Consider the following 21,581-nt stretch of genomic DNA (forward strand, 5'->3'; position numbering starts at 1 on the left):
TAAAGAGATATTTAAACAGATTAAACTCAAATGATAAGCATAAGAATTAAGCAATTGTTACTATTGTAGTTAAGTTTCAATCTAGTATATGTATTGAGCTTTTAAAAGAAAAATCATAAATAGATGGGCTTCTCCTCTTCCCCTTGCAGCTGTTACATGGTACAAAGATAATCGTCCACTCTCAGGTTCTGCCAGTGTGACTTTCTTGAACAGAGGACAGATCATTGATATCGAAAGCGCCAAGATCGCAGATGCTGGCATATATAAATGTGTGGCCATCAACTCAGCTGGAGCTACAGAGTTATTTTACAGTCTGCAGGTCCATGGTTAGTGGCACTTCTCCTCGATTCATCCTGGGGTAAAGAAGCATTCAAAATGATTAAGTGCTTCTATAAAATTCTAGTGTAAATATTTAACAGAGTGTGTTATTGTCGTCTGCATTTAAAGGGGCAGTGTTCTAAAGCTGATAAACTTTTTTGTTTCCTGATTCCTATTAAAATGCTCTGTTTTCACATGCTGTTGAACTTAAGTTTGCTTTAGATGAATTGTTGAAATAATTATCAACAATCTTATCAGCTAATGACAATAGTCCTATTTGTCTATCAGAATCATAGGTGTTAGTTAAAGAAATGTCTCTAGGTTATTATCTCTGATGTTGCTTTTAAGAGGAGTTGGTAGTTAATATACTAGAGTGGTTGGAGTGAAGGGAGACACAGACACAAGGCTGGAAATCAAGGAATAAAAACCTACTCTGGCATTAAGAACTGAATTTCCTAAACAAAGTAGCAGAACTTCCTTTTCCTCACCTGTAAAATGGAGAAATTGATCATTGCCCCACTTACCTCACAGGATAGCTGTGATAAGAATCTCAAATAAGAAATATGAAGGAACTTACCAAAAAAAAAAAAAAAAAAAACACCCCAAACTCATGTGTAAAAACATACTAATGTGGACTTTACATATAGTTTTCATCATTTAGATTTGAAATATTCCATGATGTTAACATGTCTTACTTTTATTCATCTTTTTACTTCTTTCAGTGCCCCCATCGATTTCTGGCAGCAATAACATGGTGGCAGTGGTGGTTAATAACCTGGTGAGGTTAGAATGTGAAGCCAGAGGTATCCCTGCCCCAAGTCTGACCTGGCTGAAAGATGGGAGCCCTGTCTCTAGTTTCGCTAATGGGATACAGGTACTCTTCTGTCATTCCTTAGGTGAAATCTACCACCTGATTATTCAGTACAGGAAGTACAAACAGGCAAAGCTGTTAAGAAGAGTTGGAGAATAAGAATTTGCAAATGCTACCCAAAAATGTACACATATACATCCATAAATACCATGGACACACAATTGGGATTTCTAAACAATTCATTGAAAGCTCAGTATATCTTAGAGTTCCTTCATCTCTTATGTAGTGCTATATTTGACATTTATTCTAGATACTTCCTACCCTCCAATTCCCTGCCACCACCACAAAAGGTACCTTACACAAAGAAATGTTCATCAGTGACAAAAACAAGAATTTCCTGGTAGAATTTACATTGAAATGTCTGGAAATAATAATGAATCAGAGAACCATATAGAGTATATTTACTTCCACAAAAGCATCAAGTAATAAAGTAAGAAAAATTATAAAGGCAACATTATGAGAAATGAAATTTTGAGTCTGAAAAAAAGATGTAAGTGCTGACTCAAAATTAAAAATACAGAAACACATATATCTCATTTAAAGTATACTTTAATTTTATTTTGCCCAGCAGAGAACATAGTTCTCCCACCATTCTACCTCTTTAGCTTTTCTTGAAAACCCAATGCTTGCAGAATTTGGGGTCAAGGAAGATTCAGAGTTAACATCAATGTTTTAGCTTTACAACTAGATCAATAGGATAAAATGGCAATGAATGTGACTTAAGTAATTTTTTGGCTGCTACTTTGCTGTTAATTTTAACTTTCTACTTGTTCTCCCAAAGAAAAATCAGAAGGAAGATTAGCTTGTCTTATTCCCACTCCCTTCTCATCTTTCTCCCCTGGTGGCTTTTTCTCTCTCTGTAGTGAGTGTGGATGAAATTGGACCCTCACCTGATCCTGTATAGAGAGACTTGTTTTCAGTGGTTATTACCAAGTTTGGTTCTAAGCCTCTCAGTCTTTTTCCACAGAAAAAATGAGAAGAGGATGAAATGATGCTTGCCCACTTTAAAATATCTAAGTTGAAATCCTTCTAGAGGCAACTGTCAATTGCTCAACCTCAGAAAATAAGAGAAAAAGTCAGTTTACACCTCCCGTTTCAGGGGTCATGTTGGTTATTCAGCTTTCTTATCATTGATAGGTTCTTTCTGGGGGCCGCATCCTGGCATTGACCAGTGCACAAATCAGTGATACAGGGAGATACACCTGTGTGGCAGTGAATGCTGCTGGGGAGAAACAAAGGGACATTGACCTCAGAGTATATGGTGAGACATTTTCATGATTATTTCTGCTCTGATCTAGCTGTGTTTAAGTCCCAAGATCTTTGAGGAAGTTGAGGGAAGTTTTGACAATAAAGAACTGAGAACAATAGAAATGATGCTACAAGATTAGTTCAAACAAATTCCCCCTTTCTGCCTTATATTTGACTTTGACTTTAATTTTCCTTTTTTAAAGTTCTGAGAAATTAAAATACATATATCCAACATGTAGGGTGTTGGTTTTATGGAGTACTCTGAAGAATGTGACTATGGAGACCAGCTTTGCAGGTTGGAACACATAATCTTCTCACGAAAGCAAGCATCTGTTCCAATAGCTCTCTGGATCTATTCTATTTGAAGCCTTGATTTTACTAGTTTTTAATTATATTTACAATCAGCGTATTTTGCAGTCAATACAATGTCTATGAATTAAAGGCTATTTGAGAAGCAAAAGTTAAACTAAGCATAAATTTAGACAAAATTCAAGTGTTTTACCCCCTTATCTATGATGCAGCTGTAAGGTACAAGAGACAATTTCTGATTCCATCCCAGCGAAAGGCCCCCAGAATGAAGTCGAGGCCTCATTGGCCTCCATTCATAGATTACACTGGTCATTCCACATTTTAGTATTCCTTTGCATTTAGAGCTCTTTCAGGCTGTTTTTCAGGGTCTCATTTGCATTATATTCCTTGATTCATGGAATATGAATGTGTTTCTTCTGTGGCCCCTCAAAGAATATCTGTTTAATGCAGATCTTGTCTTCTAAGTCTTACCTCACTTCCAAATAATTCATTCCTATTTAAAATTTATTACTTATTTTTTTTATCTCCAGACCATGTGGGTTGACTTCTCACTAAATTTGCCCAAAAAAATGTAATTATTAGAAATAACTTACATAATCTCATAATTTTTCAATTATAAGGCCCCTTGTTAAAACATGGATACCATGTGTGTCTAATTAAGCTAAAAAATCCCGATTGACATCAGTAGTCGACCACAGGCCTCTCTATGCATCTGTCTGTTCTGTTGCTTCTGCAGTTGACATGAATCTATACCCAGCCTCCAGTTTTGCTAGTGTTCTGTGCCTGAGAAAACAGATCAGTATAAATGCCCAACCCCAGGGAATCTAATTTCTTCTCTTAATGGGTCACTTTTATGCTTTATGAAGTACTAGAATGCCGCCAATCTAAAAGATCCTTAGAGAATGATTCAATAATCATTCTCAACCTAAGTATGTGACACAATAACTTGTTCAGTCATTAGCAAGCAAGCAGAGAGGGGACATTGGTATTCACGGGGTTTTAGTCAGCAGTGAAAATCTGGATTGACTCCTTCCATTTCTGTGTTGGTTAGTGTCAAAAGTGGACGTGGGACGTGATAGAGAGTTGATATTTTCCAGGACTTATAAAGAGGGCATCACTATTCTTTATCGTTTGCTAAATATGTCCATACTACCCTTTTAGTCTGAAAACCAGGATCTGTCAAATGGCTAGCTAATATGTTCATATGTTTGAGAATGTGTATGTGTGTTTAGCATTTGAAATATATATGCATAGCAAGCTCCTAAGAAGTCTAAAATTAAAACAGGTTTTTAATCCGAAATTAGTTTCCAATCTATGTTCCACTATTAGTATTATTTGCGTACATTATATTCCAGTATTTGTAGTAGCAACCTTGGCAGTCTTGTGTCTAATTGGAGCCTAAGGCTGTGCATCCCCAGAGGTCAGTCCCCTTCAGCTTTACATTGTAGAGCGTCGGGGTGGCAGGAGGTAGACAGTGGGTAAAATAGCTTTGCCTATAATTACAATAGAAGTTGGTTAAACATTTCTCTCCCTGGTGTAACTTCACAGTATATTTTACCATATTCTGAGGTGCTGAAACAAAAGAATTGAGTTTTTAAAGGATTTGGATTCCTGTAGTACTTCTCTTCAAACTTAAGCTCAGAGCAGTTTCTTAAGAGATCGTGCATTCTCCAGCATCTCAGCAAGTATAGCCCTTCTGATTTTGGTAATTAAATTTAACAAGCATAATGTATAGGATGAGAAACAGGCACAACGCCCCCCTTCATAAGCAATGTAACCACAAAGCAAAATAGGAATAACATCTGAGGAAGCTGAGGATCTGAAGGGTAGAAGCTTGTTCTCGTCTCAGACTAAACAAAAAGTTGGAAATGAAAGACAGGACAGAAAAAATAGATGTGTTTTGGTAATATATATCCTTGGCTGTAATTAGATTTGCTTTAATTTATGTTTCCTTGGGAAACAAATACCCTATTGTTTTTGCATTTTTCCTCCCAATTTTAAAAATCTGGTTTCCTTTTGAACTTGATTCAATTCATTTAGCTGTAAAAGAAAGTAATTGAAGGAAAAATATTTGAAAATCAATTAGCATCCACTTTCTTGAATTGTTTTTGACTTTTACTTCTACAGGCAGTTATAAAGAATTCTTGCTCTTTTGTAAATTTTACAAATAATCTAAGATAACCTTATTTTTATGCACTTATGGTATGCTTTATCCAGTGAGACCAGACTTTACCTGAAATTATTTCCAAGCTGTGAAATCAGCTATTCTGTTTAGGGCTTTCTCTGCTAAGACTGGTGATTGTATCTCTTTTCAAAAGATCTTAGAAGGTGGCACTAATTGTGCTGCTTTTACTAATATTATAACAGTTTTAATTTCAAACAGACTGGTTGTATGTCTTTTCTCGAATGTGTCACATATTAAAAACAATCCCACTCTTTTCTGTTCCTCATGGATTACTTTAAAGTTATCAAGAGCCACACGTCTGTGCGTGTTATTAAATTTAGCAGATCGAGCACGACGAATCTCTGAACAAATGCTCCACCCGTCTATTCCAGCCATTATGCATGGCATGTCTCCCTTTACCATCAGTTGCTTTGGGTTTACCACAAGTCCTGCATCCAGAAACAGCACAAGAAGCCCTTTAGTTCATATGCCTTTCCCCTTGTAGAAGCCCTGGTAGCAGGGGAACCTCCTGGTTACAGAAACACAGCGTTACTAGTCAAAGTCTATTGCATTCGTTTTCGTTTTGCCATGTGCTAGTGTTGAGCCTGAAACAATGGCTAATGGACTATAATAACGCCCCTTACCACAAAAATTTTATTTTACCAAAGCATTTGGAAAGTCCCTTAGGATTCATTTCAATGCAACTTAACCTTTCTTGTTAAAAAAAAAAAACAAAACACAAATCTGGTAAGTTTCCTACAATCCAGAAAAATTATGAGCTTTAAGAAATTGCCAAGGAAATTCCCCTCTCTGCTGTTTCAGAGTGGCCCTTTTATAACAGGCATGATTTCTTCATTGGTTTGTGTTTTTTGAATTACTATAAATACAGGCCTGAAAGAGTCCTTAGGAGGTTATGGAGCCCACCCTCTCCTTCTTGGCAGGGCTGTACCTAGGCCATCTGAGACAAATGATTGTTTCCTTTTATTTTTTAATACACCCAAGGAAAGGAGATTCCTTACATTTCTCCAAGAACACATCTCAGCATCTGACAAGCCTCATAGCCAGGGAATTCTAATTTTAGTCTCAATAAAATTTCAACTCTTTTCCTTTTTTTTACGTACAGTTGGTCACCAATTTAGTTTGTTCTTTACTGTGTCTTTTATCCCACAAAGTCTTTATTCTATAGAAAGTTGACAAGGCACTGTGGAAAACCAAAAACAGCTCTAAACTATGACTCAGAAGACTATTATCTTTGCTACCAATTATTCATGTTATTTTAAATAAGCTATTTTCTGTCACCCATCTTATGTTTTGCACACAGTGAGGTGGGCCTGGGTGGTCTCTTTCTCTTTTTTTTATTTTCCCCTGTGTCTATGAAATTCATTTTATCCTCCAAAAAATATAAATAAATATTGAAAGTATATTTTCTTTTAATTCATTGTTGGTTCCAAAATATTTCGTGAATGATTTATTATTTTGAAAATCTTAAGCGGTAACATCCAGTTCAAAAAGTTTCCTAAATGGCCACTTGGTGAGAACTTCCAGTTCTAAAACTTTTTTAAGTCAAAGGTTAGTGACAGCTATTTCTGTTCAAGAGGAGCACATTAATCAGTGATTTGTGAATACTTGATTCTGAACCAAATGATGCAGAGAGGCTATGTTAGAGTTATTGTGATCCTACATCTTAAAAAGAATGAATAAAGTTATTCAGTATATGTCCTGATGATTAATAAGATAAGAGTGTGCTGGCCTGTTTCATCCTGAGGGAAAACCCATCTTTCACTTAGTTGCACCAAATATTATGGGAGAAGAACAGAACATCTCTGTCCTCATTAACCAAGCTGTAGAGTTACTATGTCAAAGTGATGCCATTCCCCCACCTACCCTGACTTGGCTAAAAGACGGCCGCCTCTTGCTGAAGAAACCAGGCCTCAGTATCTCTGAAAATGGGAGTATGTTAAAGGTAAGGCTGTAGATTCATTTACTTCTTCTTATATTATTCCTGAGCTCATAGCTTTGGTATTACCTGTATTAAACTTTCCTATCTTTACAAGTGTTCTACTAATTTCATCTTAGAAAATTCTGGGAACCCTTTTATTAATGAGGTCTGTGATTTTTTAAAAATGTTATGCTTAGTAAGATTTAAATATTTAATTGTCTATCCATATTTGTAGCCAGAAGCCATCCAAAAATGCTTCTAGGAAAATATAGAAATATTCTAAGGAGTGCCTCATCCTCAATCATCCAGCCAGTCAGCAAATACCCATTCTAGGTACTTAGCACAGGGATGCAAGAAAGTATAAGACACATTTCCTGCCTTTCATGTCTTCTAATTTTGCATAAATATATGAAAAATTAATTAACATTTCAGTTTAAAAATGTAGTAAGTGCTGCAAGTCTGAGCTAATTCTCAAGTGGATGGTACAGACTATACATTTTGGGGGGCTAGCAAGGGGTGAGGCTGTGGTTGCCTGGAATGCTCTTGGAAGGCTACTTGGTTTTTTATGGTTAGCTGGGATAATAGGCCTGATGCAGGAAAGCAAGTAAGCTAGTGTGGCTGAAACAGAGAATTTAACAAAGTGAATATTTGGAAATAATGTTGACAAGGTTAATTTGAGTGAAATAAGAGCTAACATTGAAAGTCAGCCAAAGGAATGGGGCTTCAGGAAGCCAACGAGCCATTGGAAAGTTTATAAAATCCTCATAGTGACCCTATTGAGAAATTGAAAGAATGGCTAAGTAATCTGTGCACAGTTACTAAGTGACAGAAGTGGGATTTGAATACAGGAGTATAGCTGCAGAATCCCTGCTACTAACCACTACGCCACACAGCTTTTTGGTAAAGGAAGGTTGATACTGGCAAACAAAGTCTTGAGAAGTGGATGATGACACATAGGAAGCTGAGAAGCTTACACAAGGAGGGCAGAAGCATATGAGGATGTGGGAGGGAGCATGAAGGTGTATGTTAGAGGCAAGAGGGTAGAGACCTTGGAATTATGATCCTGTAATAATGGAGCTGGTGGGGAAGGAAAGGCCAGAATCACTGATGAAGGAAAGCAGGATATGTCAATTGAACTAGTTGGCAGGGGGTGCAGCGAGCAAAAAGCACTGCCCTGCTCCAAGGCAGAGCCCAGAGTTCTAGAAAGCAGCTGGTAGAATTCTCAAACTTCATCTCTGACCGAGTGATAGAGGGAAACAGCTTTATGAACACAGGTCCCAGCACTGGTAGGGGAGAATTATGTGTGATTGGAACTGTCTTAGCAAATTTCGGTGAGCATAGAAGTTCATTTCTTTAGAGCACAGATTCCAGTAGGGTTGAGAAGCTGGGAGAGAGGTGATGATGGTGGAGACATCCTGAGGTCCACTGAATCTCCACCACAGAGCCCAGCCAGGCACCCTGAAGTGTGCAGGTCCCACGAGGGGCATAAGGAGAAGACCTCGTGAAAATGAAAACTTTTAGTGCACCCCTGCTGTACTAAACACTTTCAATGATAATTCCAACGCCAATGATTTTCCATCTTTTTCATGTTTTAACAATTGATTGCAAAGTTATTTAGCAATCAATCTTATACTATTTGTTGTACCTCTTATATTATCTTGAATTATTATTTGTACCTTGTTTATTATTAGATTTTTTTATGTTCATATACTTTATATTCTCAACTAGATTGTAAACTTAAGTCAGAAACCATATGCTACACTGTACTTTTTGTATCTTCTACCTGCAGTATGGGGTCCTCAATAACTGCTGAATGGTCAGTGAACGAATGATGAATGAGCATTAATGCATGTTGCAGATAAATACATGGAAAATACTTACTGATATTTAATTATCTACCAAGCATCAAACTGGGTACTGAGAGTTTGAGACTAACTGAATATAATACTTGGCTTGAAGAAGTTTACAAACCCGCTAGGGGAGAAGACGTAAGAAATCAACAATAAGAGTTTTATTTTACTGAACGATATCCTTGATGTGTAAAGATTATATATTTTAAAGCCCTAAATAACTTATTCAGAAATTGTCATTTTTTTTTGCTCTTTTATCTTATTTGTATTTAAAAGGCCTTTTTAAACCTTCAGGCATTAATATTAATGAGATTAAGATATGACATACATGAACATTGTTGAATCTTGGTAAGTGTTGAATGTGGGTGATAGGCATATAGCCATCCAGTTTGCTATTCTCTATGCTTTTTGTATGTGTGAAAATCTTCAGAATACTAATGAAAAATGAGATCACAAATAACATTAGTAGAAAAGCTCCATTACTTATGAAATAGAAACTATGGTTTCAAAGTGTAATTTTGTTTTCAGATTGTAGATGCTCAGGTTCAAGACACTGGTCGTTACACTTGTGAGGCAACAAATGTTGCTGGAAAAACTGAGAAAAACTATAATGTCAACATTTGGGGTAAGTGTGCTCAGCCCCTATGGAGTAAATGATACAGTATGTGGTTTAACCTTTTATTCCTTGTGTCAATTCTTCAAATGACATCCACGTAACTAGAATTCATCTAGAATTCATTGTAATACATAGATGGACACTAGTCAATATGTTTAGATGATGCTGTCCTGAGTATCAACTTATATAATTATTTAAAGAGTAACTATAGATAGACTTCCTGAACCCAAACACATCTGTCATTGTAACCTCATTGTATTACTGTTCTCCTCTCCTGCCCAAGTAATGTGTCCCTTAGCTTCTACAGTCAGGATCTTCTAATGATTGAGCCTTCTCCACGAATGGAGAGTGGGTTGGCCAAGTGAAAAATAAGTCAAAAGGCCAAGTTATGTATGTGAATTATGTGTGTTTGTGAGAGACAGAGAACACGTGCACTTGTAGGTGGGAGACCAGATTACTGTGTTGATCAGTGTGAAAAAGCTACCCTGGCTTGAAATTTTACTGTTTTTACTAATTAAAGTAATCCTTAGGAGTAATCACAGCTTTTACGTTGGGTGTGGTTGTCTGCTAATTGTTAAAGCATGCTCTCATTTCCAGTATATTCATCTTTATTTTAAATACTTCTTTAAATTCGTTTATAACATATTAAGCCCTCTTAATTTTGATTGTATTTGTTTAAACTTTTTATTTATTGAGATAATGAGCTGAAATTTACCTTTGATCATAAAAGTTTCTTCCCAAACACCTTTTAAAATAAAAATAGGTAGAGGAAATAATTTGATTCTGATAGACAACAAACTTTTGGGTTGGTTTTTGAGGAAGATTGGCCCTGAGCTAACATCTGTTGCAAATCTTCCTCTTTCTGCTTGAGGAAGATTGGCCCTGAGCTAACATCTGTGCCAGTCTTCCTCTGTGCGGGATGCTGCCACAGCATGGCTTGATGAGTGGTGTGTAGGTCCGCTCCCAGGATCCAAACCTGCAAACCCTGGGTTGCGAAAGCAGAGTGCACGAACTTAACCACTATGCCACTGGGCAGGCCCCAGAGAACAAACCTTTTTTTTTTTTTTTTTATTGAGATTATGGTTGATTACAACCTTGTGAGATTTCAGTTGTACGTTATTGTTAGTGATGTTGTGGGTACACCACTTCACCCTTTGTGCCCTCCCCCCACCCCCCCTTTTCCCTGGTAACTACCAATCGGTCAGAGAACAAACATTTTTAAAACTTTAAAAGTGTGCATTTATGTAGAAAATGACTTGTTAATTATAAATCATTCTTATTGTTTTAAAAAATCTTGAGGACGATTATGAGAATGCTATTAAAAAAAAAGAAGTGCTATTATTCAAGCCCTGGAAAAGGATTAACTTACTTTTAAATAGTAAAATTTACTCTGTAGTAAATTTACTACATATTAGTTATGTAGCATTACCTTCATTCCTACCTCCTTCCATCCTTTTTCTCCCATCATTTCTCCTTTGCTTCCTTTTTCATTTCTTTCAAATGGGAAAAAAAATATTCATATAACTCCCAATATGGACAAGACCTGGGTGTTATCCAGTAAAGACTGAAAAAAGAAAAACTTGGAGTGATGATCAGTTAGAAAGTGAGGTGAAGAATTTGTTTTTAAAATGCTTTATTAGAGATACCTGTAGACTGTCCACACAAAGCTATTTGCCATGCCATCAGAAATATAAGCCTATAGCTTAGGAGAGAGAGATAACAGTTAAAAACATAAGGTTGGAGACATGAGAACATATGTAGCAGTTGAGATCCCTTAGAGAGAGTAAAGAGAATGTGTGTGGAAGAGCATTGTGTAGAATGACTTTCACATGCACCATAGAAGAAGGGAGACAGAGAATGAGAATCCAAATGGGAAACTGAGAAGGAACAGTCAAGGTAGGGAGAAAATTAGGTAAAGCTTGTGTCATGGAAACTAAGGACAATGGTGTTCCCAGAAAAAGAACACAGACAGCAAATAAGTTGGATGTGAATGGATGGATGGGTGAATGAATGATGTCACATACTGCAGAGAAGTTAAATTAGACATAAACTACAAAGTGTACTTCACAAATGAGTAGACCAATGCCCCTTCAAGAAAAACAATTTAATAGAGGAAAACAATGAAGTAGATATAAGAGTGAATGATAGGGGAGAGAAAGTTGAGACATCAAGGATGGATTCACTCCAGAATTATTTACAATGTGCCTCTGTGTTCTTGGCACCATGCCACGTGTAGGCATAGAGAGGTTAATGAGAAAGACAGTGAACTTGTTCACACAAAACTTATAGTCTTCTGGTATAGAGATATCTTTCAATAGCCAATTAAAATTAAATCTCCTAAGAGGTATCATAGGAGGTTTTGTGGGAAGACAAATCAGGCACTTGTGACATCTAATTGAGATTTCAAGGATGAGTGGATGTTAGTTCTGTGAAGAGGATAGAAGTGTTGCAAAGACATGGAGAATACTGTCTGTGTTCAATGAACCAAACATCATTCACTGTGCAGCCTAGTGTGGTGTGGAGGAGAGTGAGAAGATATTGGGTTGGAAAAGTTAAAAGGGGAATATTGAAGAGGGTGTCTAAAATCAATTTTAAAAGTATGGAGTTGATTCTAAAGGCAATACGGTACCATTAAAGGGATTTAAAGGAGGACTGGGCTGTTCCGATCTGTATTTTAGAAAGCAGATAACCTCCAGAAGTATTTAAGAAATTGAATTAACAGGATTAATTGCTTAGAAGGAGAAATGTGGAAACAAGATGAAAGGATGAATGTTGTTGTAGGTTGGCCAGCTGAGCTGTATGAACAGTAGTGTCCTTCCCTCAGAGAGGGGACAAAGGCGGTTGAGTTTGACAACCTGCCCCAACCTGTAAGGCATCCAAGTTGAGATGTTAAGTAGTCAGATATAAAAGTCTAGATCTCAGAAAGGGTCTGCATTACAGATACAGATTTGCAAGTATTTGTATTAGTGGAAGCCATGGGAGTAGAGGAAGATGGAGTTTAGACTGAACATCATGAATTTATAGTGGTGGCAATTTGTGCAATTGTCATTTTCTTCTGTAGAACTTTCCATGTATGGTATAGGTGATGACAGAGTAAACTGTAGGATTCATCCAGAGTAAGGGTGTTGCCAAATAGAAAGGGCAGTGCTGCAAGGCAGTTGAGAATATTGGCAAAGGAGTAGTTGAAATTATTGATTATGAAATCTAAGCTAGATAGAGAAATCGGTAAACAAGTAGGCGGCTAGACTGGGAGCCTTCGAGAAGTTGAAAGGATTTGAAATTCAATTAGATTGATGAATTTGGAATAGTTGAGTGAAAAAGCTATTAGGATAGAGCCATTGTCAGAGAGTGCCCTAAATTTACAGGAGAAATATTCTAGATGATGAAAAGGTATGACGTCTGATGGAGAAAGGGATGAGCAGATCAAGGAACTGAGTAGCGAGGATGTTTCGACCCTTGCTACTGATTATACATGTGGGTACTGAGTTCATACAGAATGATGGCAGGTCTTCACGTGAAGAAGGAGATAAAAACAAGTACCAAGTTGTTCCATGAATGGATAAAGAATGCCAGGTTCCCAGATGGTGGTAAGACGGAGAAAGAGAAGTATATTGGTGGCCTGGGCCTCAAAGGAATAGAGGCTTTCACGAGAGTGGTTGAACAATGACTGGAAGCTGCAGTGGAAGGTGAGGAGGATTTTCTCACTTCTCAGCTCCCAGGAGCATGGGAGCACAAGCATCCCCACCTGATATTTCTGCAGCCACAAAAGTGTCCGTGGGGAGAGTTCGGCCAGCAATTGCAGACTCAGCCTCTTTGAGAGAAGCGTGGGTAGTCAGGATTCACTTTGAAGGCTCCAAGGAGAAGCTGGAGGCCAGTGGGGAGGCAAGTTCTGCAATCTAGAATAGGTAACATGTCTGTTTCTTAGATCAAATTCGTTGCCTCTCTTCTTTACTATCTGTTACATGCCTGAGGTTTTCCAATTCTGTTCAGCATCTGAGCTATCGAAGCTGGCCAGGCACAAATGACTGGGTTAGGTTTAAACTTGGGAGGTGCCTTAATTTTTTGGTGCAAGATATCCAAATATCTGTACTCGATCACCTTCTTTGTATACCACTCTGAATATTTTGATAATTTTCTATCTGTGAAAATGGGAAGTCTGCTATTAGGTATTTATTCTATGTCTTGCAGTTGACTTTTAATGTGTTGATATGTCAATCTCAAGTACCAATTATTTCCTTGTGTCATTTGAGTTGGAACATTTTTTCTTTTTACATGTAAAGAGTTAGGGAAATTTCATATTAAATGAGTGTAAAAATAATATTTTTCCTTTTTTTCTCTTTCCAGTACCACCAAATATTTACAGTTCTGATGAACTTACTCAACTTACAGTCATTGAAGGGAATCTTATTAGCCTGTTGTGTGAATCAAGTGGTATTCCACCCCCAAATCTGATTTGGAAGAAGAAAGGTCAGTTTTCATCCTTTGACATTTATAAAATGAAATATAAATATTAAATGAATTTATGTTTTATTTGGCAAACGTCAATTTATTAACAAACTTTCCTGGAGTTTGCATACTAAAATACAAGACGGTATAATTCTTTATCTTAAATGGGCAGCATGTGAAACTTCAACCATATCCAGCTCAAAATCTTCAGTTTGAGACTAAATGCTCCCCAGAAAAAATGAATTTTCTTCATTAATTGTTTTTTAATCAAATGCATTATAGAGCAGCTATAATGATCAAGAACCCACCATTCAGTGAACTATTTTTTCTTCTTTAGAATAGGTTTAAAAAGTATTTTCTAGGGGCCAGCCCCAGTGGCTTAGTGGTTAAGTTTGGCGTGCTCCACTTCAGCAGCCCAGGTTCAGTTCCTGGGCGTGGACCTACACCACCCATCTGTTAGTGGCCATGATTTGCTGGCAGCTCACATACAAAATAGAGGAAGATTGACGCAGATGTTAGCTCAGGGCAAATCTTCCTCAGCAGAAAAGAAGAAGATTGGCAACAGATGTTAGCTCAGGGTGAATCTTCTTCAGCAAAAATAAATAAATAATTTTCCATAGCAAACATTTTTGCTGTATTTGTAACATTTTTGTAATGTATTAAGACTGAATTCGGGGGGCTGGCCCCGTGGCCGAGTGGTTAAGTTCGCGTGCTCTGCTGCAGGCGGCCCAGTGTTTCGTTAGTTCGAATCCTGGGCGCGGACATGGCACTGCTCATCAGACCACGCTGAGGCAGCGTCCCACATGCCACAACTAGAAGAACCCACAACGAATAATACACAACTATGTACCGGGGGGCTTTGGGGAGAAAAAAGGAAAAAATAAAATCTTTAAAAAAAAGACTGAATTCGGCAGTTGAACAGATTTTCAATGTATTCATCAACTAATGCTTATTTGTGTCCATTAAGTATCAGACATTGTGTCTGATAATTAATAAGTCTGTACTTATTGTGTCTGATGAAGTATCAGACAGATCATCTAAATTTTTAGCTGATTTAAAAAATAACTTTTGGGGGCCGGCCCTGTGGCCAAGTGGTTAATAAGTTTGTGCGCTCTGTTGCGGCTGCCCAGGGTTTCGCCGGTTCAGATCCTGGACGCGGACATGGCACTGCTCATCAGGCCACGTTGAGGCAGCATCCCACATGCCACAACTAGAAGGACCTGCAACTAAGATATACAACTATGTACTGAGGGGATTTGGGGAGATAAAGCAGAAAAAAAAAAGATTGGCAACAGTTGTTAGCTCAGGTGCCAATCTTTAAAAAAAAAAATCTTACGATGGAATGTCAAAAAACACAGGAACCAACTGAAAAAGCTAACAAAGCTAAAACAATTTGAACAAAAAAGAAAATAAATAAAATAGTAAAAAAAATAATTTTTGTTTTACTGTTTTAAGATGTTATTTTGTTTGTTTTTCTAAGTATGTTTTCTTTCAAATGCAGTATTGATTGAAAGAAAAATTTGCAGACGATAATCTTGATAAACATCTACTCTCCCTCCTTTTTTCTCCTCTTCCACCTTTTTATGGCATAGGATTATTTCACAGTGTCATCTGCCTTTTAGAGTAACTTGAACTAGGAAGTAAATAAATAAGTATGCATACTCATCAGAGTACGTGCACAAAATGCCTTATATTTCTACTTCATATTCTGCCATGGGGTTTTCTTTGCAGGCTCCCCAGTGTTGGCTGATTCTGCAGGGCGAGTCAGAACCTTATCCGGAGGCAGGCTGTTGCAGATTTCAATTGCTGAAAAATCCGATGCAGGGCTCTATGCATGTGTGGCATCGAATGTTGCTGGAACTGCAAAGAAAGACTACAAGTTACAAGTTTACAGTAGGTTATTGATTAGCCGGGCTTGGGCACAATTTTCTTTCAATCTTTCTATCCTTCCCCTTTACTTTTTTTTCATATCTTTAAGATTCATTCACACTAGTAAGGTTATAAGACCCACAAATTCAAATTGTGTTGACATAACCAGAGAACAATGACTTATTTCTGGCTGTTATTTATTCAGCAGTACAGCTGTCCACTCTGCATCAGCTTGCCGATTGCAGACAACCAATGTGGCTGTAATTTGTTGGAGGCAGGATAGTGGACATGTGGAATTGGGAGGGGTGGCATTGTACCATAGGCTATATATACGATATGTAAAAATATCTCGTCTTAAAAAGTATTTAATTTATATAAGATTTTAAAGTGTTTAAAATAGTTGCAGTATCTTATTTAATCTTTACACGAGCTGTGATATGAGACAAAACTATTGCCTCCATTTTGCGTACACGGAAACTTAAGCCCAGAGAGGTTTCTATGACAGACTCAGGTCACGTGGCTTGCATGTGGTCCGGCTGGCACTAGAACACAGGACTACTAACTCTAGCTTATTTATCTTCCCCCACACATTTGTATTAGGGTTGGACTAATTGTCTTTCTTGGACCCAGTATCAGTTAGGTGTATTCGGCTGCAAAGTTACAGAATATCTGGCGATCAGTGGCTTAAACAAGTAGAGGTTTATGTTCTCACATAAAGAGACGCCTGAGATGGCAATCACTGGAGTTGATGAGCACCTTATTCGTATCAGGACAGGAGATCTAGGATTCTCCTGGTCCTTCCTTTGTGGTCTCAAGGTGGCTGCTACAGCTGTAGCGTCAAGTCCACAGTGAAGGCACAAAGGAGAGGTGGTATCTCTTTTACCAGGAGAGCAAAAAATGCCCCCCACCAGCCCCACCCAGCAGATCTCTGTTTAGATATTTTAGGTCTGAATTGATTCATGTGGCCACCTCGATTTTCAAAGAAGACAGAAACTGTCTCAGCTTTCCCAACTCCTATAGTGGGAGGTGGAAGGAAGAAAGGAATTGTTAACAGACATTGGGTCATGAGCTAAGCTACCATATATATTTTAAAATTAGTACTAGGAAGACTTCTGTAAATCAGAGCTACAAACGATGAGTTCCAATATTTCTATAACTTCTCCCAAGCAGGAAAAGTAGCAAACACAGCATTCTTTCCTTACTTTATTTTAGATATGAATCCATTTAAAAACTTTGGAGAAAAATTCCGCCTCTCAATATAGCAATGCCATGTCTATTAGTCCCGAGTTTTTTTCTTTAGTAGCTAATTTTTGACATCAAAAGTGAGTTTAACTTTGGCTGATGAAAATGCCTGTGTTGTAAGACCTGAAGCAAACATTTCCTTTTTTTTTTCATTTTTTTCCAGTTCGACCAACTATATCCAACAGTGGCAGCCACCCTACTGAAATTATTGTAACTCGAGGCAAGAGTATTTCCTTGGAGTGTGAGGTGCAGGGTATTCCTCAACCGACAGTGACCTGGATGAAAGATGGCCGCCCCTTGACCAAGGGAAGGGGAATGGAAATAATGGATGAAGGTCGCGTCCTTCAGCTGAAGAACATTCATGTATCTGACACAGGCCGTTATGTGTGTGTTGCTATGAATGTAGCAGGAATGACTGATAGAAAATATGACTTAAGTGTACATAGTAAGTATAAAGAGCTTCAATAAGTCTATTCGCCAGCTAATATAGTCTCTAGCATCCTGGATAGCAGATATAGGCCTCGAGTACTGAGTCTTTTATTTATAGTCTATTATTTTCTACATATGGACCACTTCTCTAGATCAATCTCATCATATATCCTTCCATGTCTGACCTCTTGTTTCTTACCTTGCTGAAATAAGCATACATTGGATATTCTTTAGGATAGTAAAGTAGATAGTTGTCTTCTTCAAGTACTTTTGGTCCAATATTATCCAAAGTAATATTCCTTGATTCTCTGTTTTCCAGATTAGCTGTCCTGGCTGGTGTAAAACTAGATTCCTTAGCATTTACTGACTCAGCATCAGTTGGGCATGAGTTTTACTAAAGTCAGCTTTAATATTCTAATTCATGAGCCATAAATGTCAGTAGGAATAGACCAAACATACATGTACTCAGGGACACCTATTTGTGTGCATTCAATTTGAAATGTCAAATCTATAAAACACAATGGTAAATTTAATAGACACAGTTTTATATCTTGAATCCAGTTAGGACATGCACAAAGTTCAGTATTCATATTCTGTAATTTTCAGCTTATGTGTGGGCCAAAGCTAAAGAAATCAGAATGTAAATGAGAGAAGGAATCAATCTTAGATATCTTTTTGTTAGATAAGTTTTAATTTTCAAGATTGGGGTTATTTGTTATAAAATCCTGCTTATAAGAAAGTCATGAAGGCTTTTAGAAATCCACCAGAAAAGATGAGTGACTCATAGAAAATCATTCACCACTATTTAGAATAACAATGTGAAAGTCGTTTACTGCTATTAGTAAGAAAGACATGACATTTTTACTTCCAGGCATGTCATACTAAAAAGAATAATAATAATAAACTCTTTTCATGATTTCTTATTTTGCTTAGTCTTGACCAGAAAATGGAAGTCTTATTATTAACAATTAGCTGTTTAGGATTTGGTGTGTGACATATATTAGCTACCTTCCTTTCCACTTCTTATTTGTTTTTTTGTCTTACAGCCCCTCCAAGCATCATAGGAAACCATGAAACACCTGAAAATATCAGTGTGGTGGAAAAAAACTCAGTGTCCCTGACTTGTGAAGCTTCAGGAATTCCCCTACCTTCAATTACCTGGCTCAAAGATGGGTGGCCCGTCAGCCTTAGCAGTTCTGTGAGAATTCTCTCAGGTATTAGAAATTCTCATAGCCTGATAACCCAGGTAGCTTTATATGGTCACAGTTTCTCCTTAATATTTCATTTCTTTGTGTTTTATTTTTCTTTTGGATCTGGCTATTTACTATAATACACGCTGATTGTATTAAGAAAAAAATATTTAGAAGGACATCAGAAGGTATATGAAAATGGGGAAAATCTCTGAATATCTCTAGGTCCTTTTTAAAAAGAAATCTTGGCACTCACTTGTTACTTAAATCATGGGACCATCAGGGCATTCATGCTACAGTGAGTACCAACCAATTTGAAAAGCGAAGAATGAAAAGAAGTACTGAAATTGAAACCAGAGTCTAAGGAGTGACTCACGTTATCTCCATAACCAAGTATTTTAATTTATTCATGACTCTGATCTGAATGAGTTTTATATTTCCAGGATGGGATAGTTTTCAGTGAGCTAAGACTTTATCATTATTGTAAAAGAGGTATTCAGCTTGTTCCTTATCTAGTTATGTAGGAAAATCTATTAGCTTGTTGATGGATCAGCGTGAGTGTGGAGAGAGGTGTCTTGGGGCATACCACAGGAATCTGCACTTGGACCCTTTTAATAATGACTTAGATACAAACTAAGAAAACAATCTTGCCAAGTTTGTGGTTAGTAAAAAGCTTGGGTACTTAGAAGAAGACTGAATGTGTGAATGGAGGCATGTGAATTCAAACACACCCCAACACTGGAAGTTTTGAGTTAAGCCTAACAAAACGAAAGTTAAAAAGACTTCTGCACTTACATTCAAAACCAGTGATGAAAATCAGGATGAGATATAGCTTCAGAATTCTTCGTATGAAAAGATGGCTAAATTGTTACTCAGTATGCATTAACAGTGTAATGTGGTTATCAAGAAAACAAATGCGATATTTTGCCATATTAATAAAACATATTTTCACCGATAAGAAAAGTAAAAGACCAGTTGTACTCTGGACTTAACTTACTCATTAGGAAGACTAGAAGAAGGATTTATTGACAATATTTTCAAAGGTGAGTAACCATGATGGTAAATGATTGCAAAATAATTTATATGCCTGATTGTATTTAACCTGGAAAAATAAACCTTATCATTACATAGCGAAAATTAACTTTAAATATTTGAAGAGCCATGGTGCAGAAAAGGATTCTTTTGGTTCTGTCTAGTTCCAGAGATTGAAAGCAATTTCATTGTCTGGAAGATTCTAGGGATGGATTTGGGTCAGAATATAAACAACTTAAAAAATATTTATATTGTTTAAAGTCACAATGAGCTATTTTAAGAGAGAGTGAGCTCCCCGCCCCTAAATTTATTCAAACAAAGTTTAAATTCTCATTTTTGAAGGCTTTTTCAGAAAAGATCCTTTCCTAGTGTTTGAATTAGGTCTAAATATCCTAAGGTCCTTCTGTTTCTTCAAGATCTTGGCCTATAAATAATGGGAGCTTGATGAGGAATGTACATTGCTGTAACTATTATGTTTATTGCCTGTAATACTCACTAGATTTGTAACCTCAGGCAAGTTACTTAACTTTGCTCAATTTAGTTTCTTCACTCACTCGTAAAGTGATGACGTTAACAGTATTTGCCTCTTAGGGTTTTTGTAAAGATGAAATGAGTTAATGTATGTAAAGTGATTAACGCAGTGCCTGCGCATATGGTGGACATCCAGGACATGTTTGTTGTTATTGTGATGGACAGCCTGGTAACAGTTTGGGTCTCCCTGTCCTGGGAAACTTTCCTATTTCCTTACTATGATGCTTTCTTTTTTATTTTTTTTAATTTTATTTTTTATTTTTTTTTAAAGATTTTATTTTTTTCCTTTTTCTCCCCAAAGACCCCCGGTACATAGTTGTATATTCTTCGTTGCGGGTCCTTCTAGTTGTGGCATGTGGGACGCCGCCTCAGCGTGGTTTGACAAGCAGTGCCATGTCCGCGCCCAGGATTCGAACCAACGAAACGCTGGGCCGCCTGCAGTGGAGCGCACAAACTTAACCACTCGGCCACAGGGCCAGCCCCTTGATGCTTTCATTTTTATATGACTTCCAGTCTTGGTTGATCTTTGGAAATGCATGCTGATGGCAAAGATTTTATTACAACTTGGTTACCCAAAACCTGAGCACCAAAACCTTGTCTTGAAATTATCCTCATATCTTTGGCTTATTTTTTTTCCAATTCTCAACTGTTGAAGAAGTAGGAACTCTTTTTAAATATCATAACTACATCGGGGCTTCTGGAAATGAAAAAGACAAGATAAACTGATGTACTCTGGCTTATTATAGATTTACGGGAGTAGTGTTTTGGTTTTATTTAGTTTTGTTTTGCTTGACTTGTGGCTGAAGATCCCTGAGTGAATACATTGAAACTGTTTCACTTTGTGGCGCTGCCAAAAAAGTCATTGAATTTTACAGTCTGAACATGTGTGTTGTGCAATAGATGAATGAGAATCAAATGAATGGCATATGACTTGCTTGTTCCTTGTCCACACTGCACACTTCTGTTTCATTAAGATTAGTCCTCCTGAGACTTTAAGTATAGCTTTCCTGAGACAGTACTTTGGTGAAGCCTCTATCATTGTTATGAAGTTATCTGTCAAGAACAGATAGCTGCTATAAAAATTTAATAGGTAAGGGCCGGCCTGGTGGCGCAGCAGTTAAGTTCACACATTCCACTTCTCGGTGGCCCGGGGTTCACCAGTTGGGATCCCAGGTGCGAACATGGCACCGCTTGGTATGCCATGCTGTGGCAGGCGTCCCACATATAAAGAAGAGGAAGATGGGCACAGATGTTAGCTCAGGGCCAGTCTTCCTCAGCAAAAAGAGGAGAATTGGCAGAAGTTAGCTCAGGGCTAATCTTCCTCAAAAAAACAAAATTTAATAGGTACAAGAAACGTCTGCGTTTAAGTCTAATTTAATGTTGGACCCTTTTTTGTTTTTCACTGGATTATGTGAGAGCACAAGGAAGCAAAGAGAAAAAGATCGTAAGACTCATGAGGCTGAGGTTTGCAGAGCCAGCAATGACTCATGAAAGTTGTAGTGTTTTAGGGTCTTTCAACCGGTATCA

At 37.4% G+C, this 21,581-nt stretch overlaps 1 protein-coding gene across 9 annotated transcripts in view; it reads left to right on the forward strand.

The window, feature by feature from the left end:
* The window catches only part of HMCN1 (hemicentin 1), a 437,461-nt gene that overhangs the window by 282,542 nt on the left and 133,338 nt on the right, over positions 1 to 21,581 (forward strand). For all 9 annotated transcript variants that reach the window (XR_011439059.1, XR_011439060.1, XR_011439058.1 and 6 more), the window contains 9 exons: positions 150 to 326; positions 1,041 to 1,192; positions 2,327 to 2,450; positions 6,698 to 6,873; positions 9,228 to 9,324; positions 13,660 to 13,782; positions 15,493 to 15,654; positions 17,036 to 17,317; positions 18,348 to 18,515. Coding sequence is in view for 3 of the 9 variants with exons in the window: in XM_001491510.6 (XP_001491560.3) it covers positions 150 to 326; positions 1,041 to 1,192; positions 2,327 to 2,450; positions 6,698 to 6,873; positions 9,228 to 9,324; positions 13,660 to 13,782; positions 15,493 to 15,654; positions 17,036 to 17,317; positions 18,348 to 18,515 (1,461 nt within the window). In the remaining 6 variants the exon portion in view is untranslated. The remainder of the gene's footprint in view (positions 1 to 149; positions 327 to 1,040; positions 1,193 to 2,326; positions 2,451 to 6,697; positions 6,874 to 9,227; positions 9,325 to 13,659; positions 13,783 to 15,492; positions 15,655 to 17,035; positions 17,318 to 18,347; positions 18,516 to 21,581) is intronic.

The sequence above is a fragment of the Equus caballus genome, chromosome 5 (genome assembly GCF_041296265.1).
Source record: "Equus caballus isolate H_3958 breed thoroughbred chromosome 5, TB-T2T, whole genome shotgun sequence".
Classification (NCBI taxonomy): domain Eukaryota; kingdom Metazoa; phylum Chordata; class Mammalia; order Perissodactyla; family Equidae; genus Equus; species Equus caballus.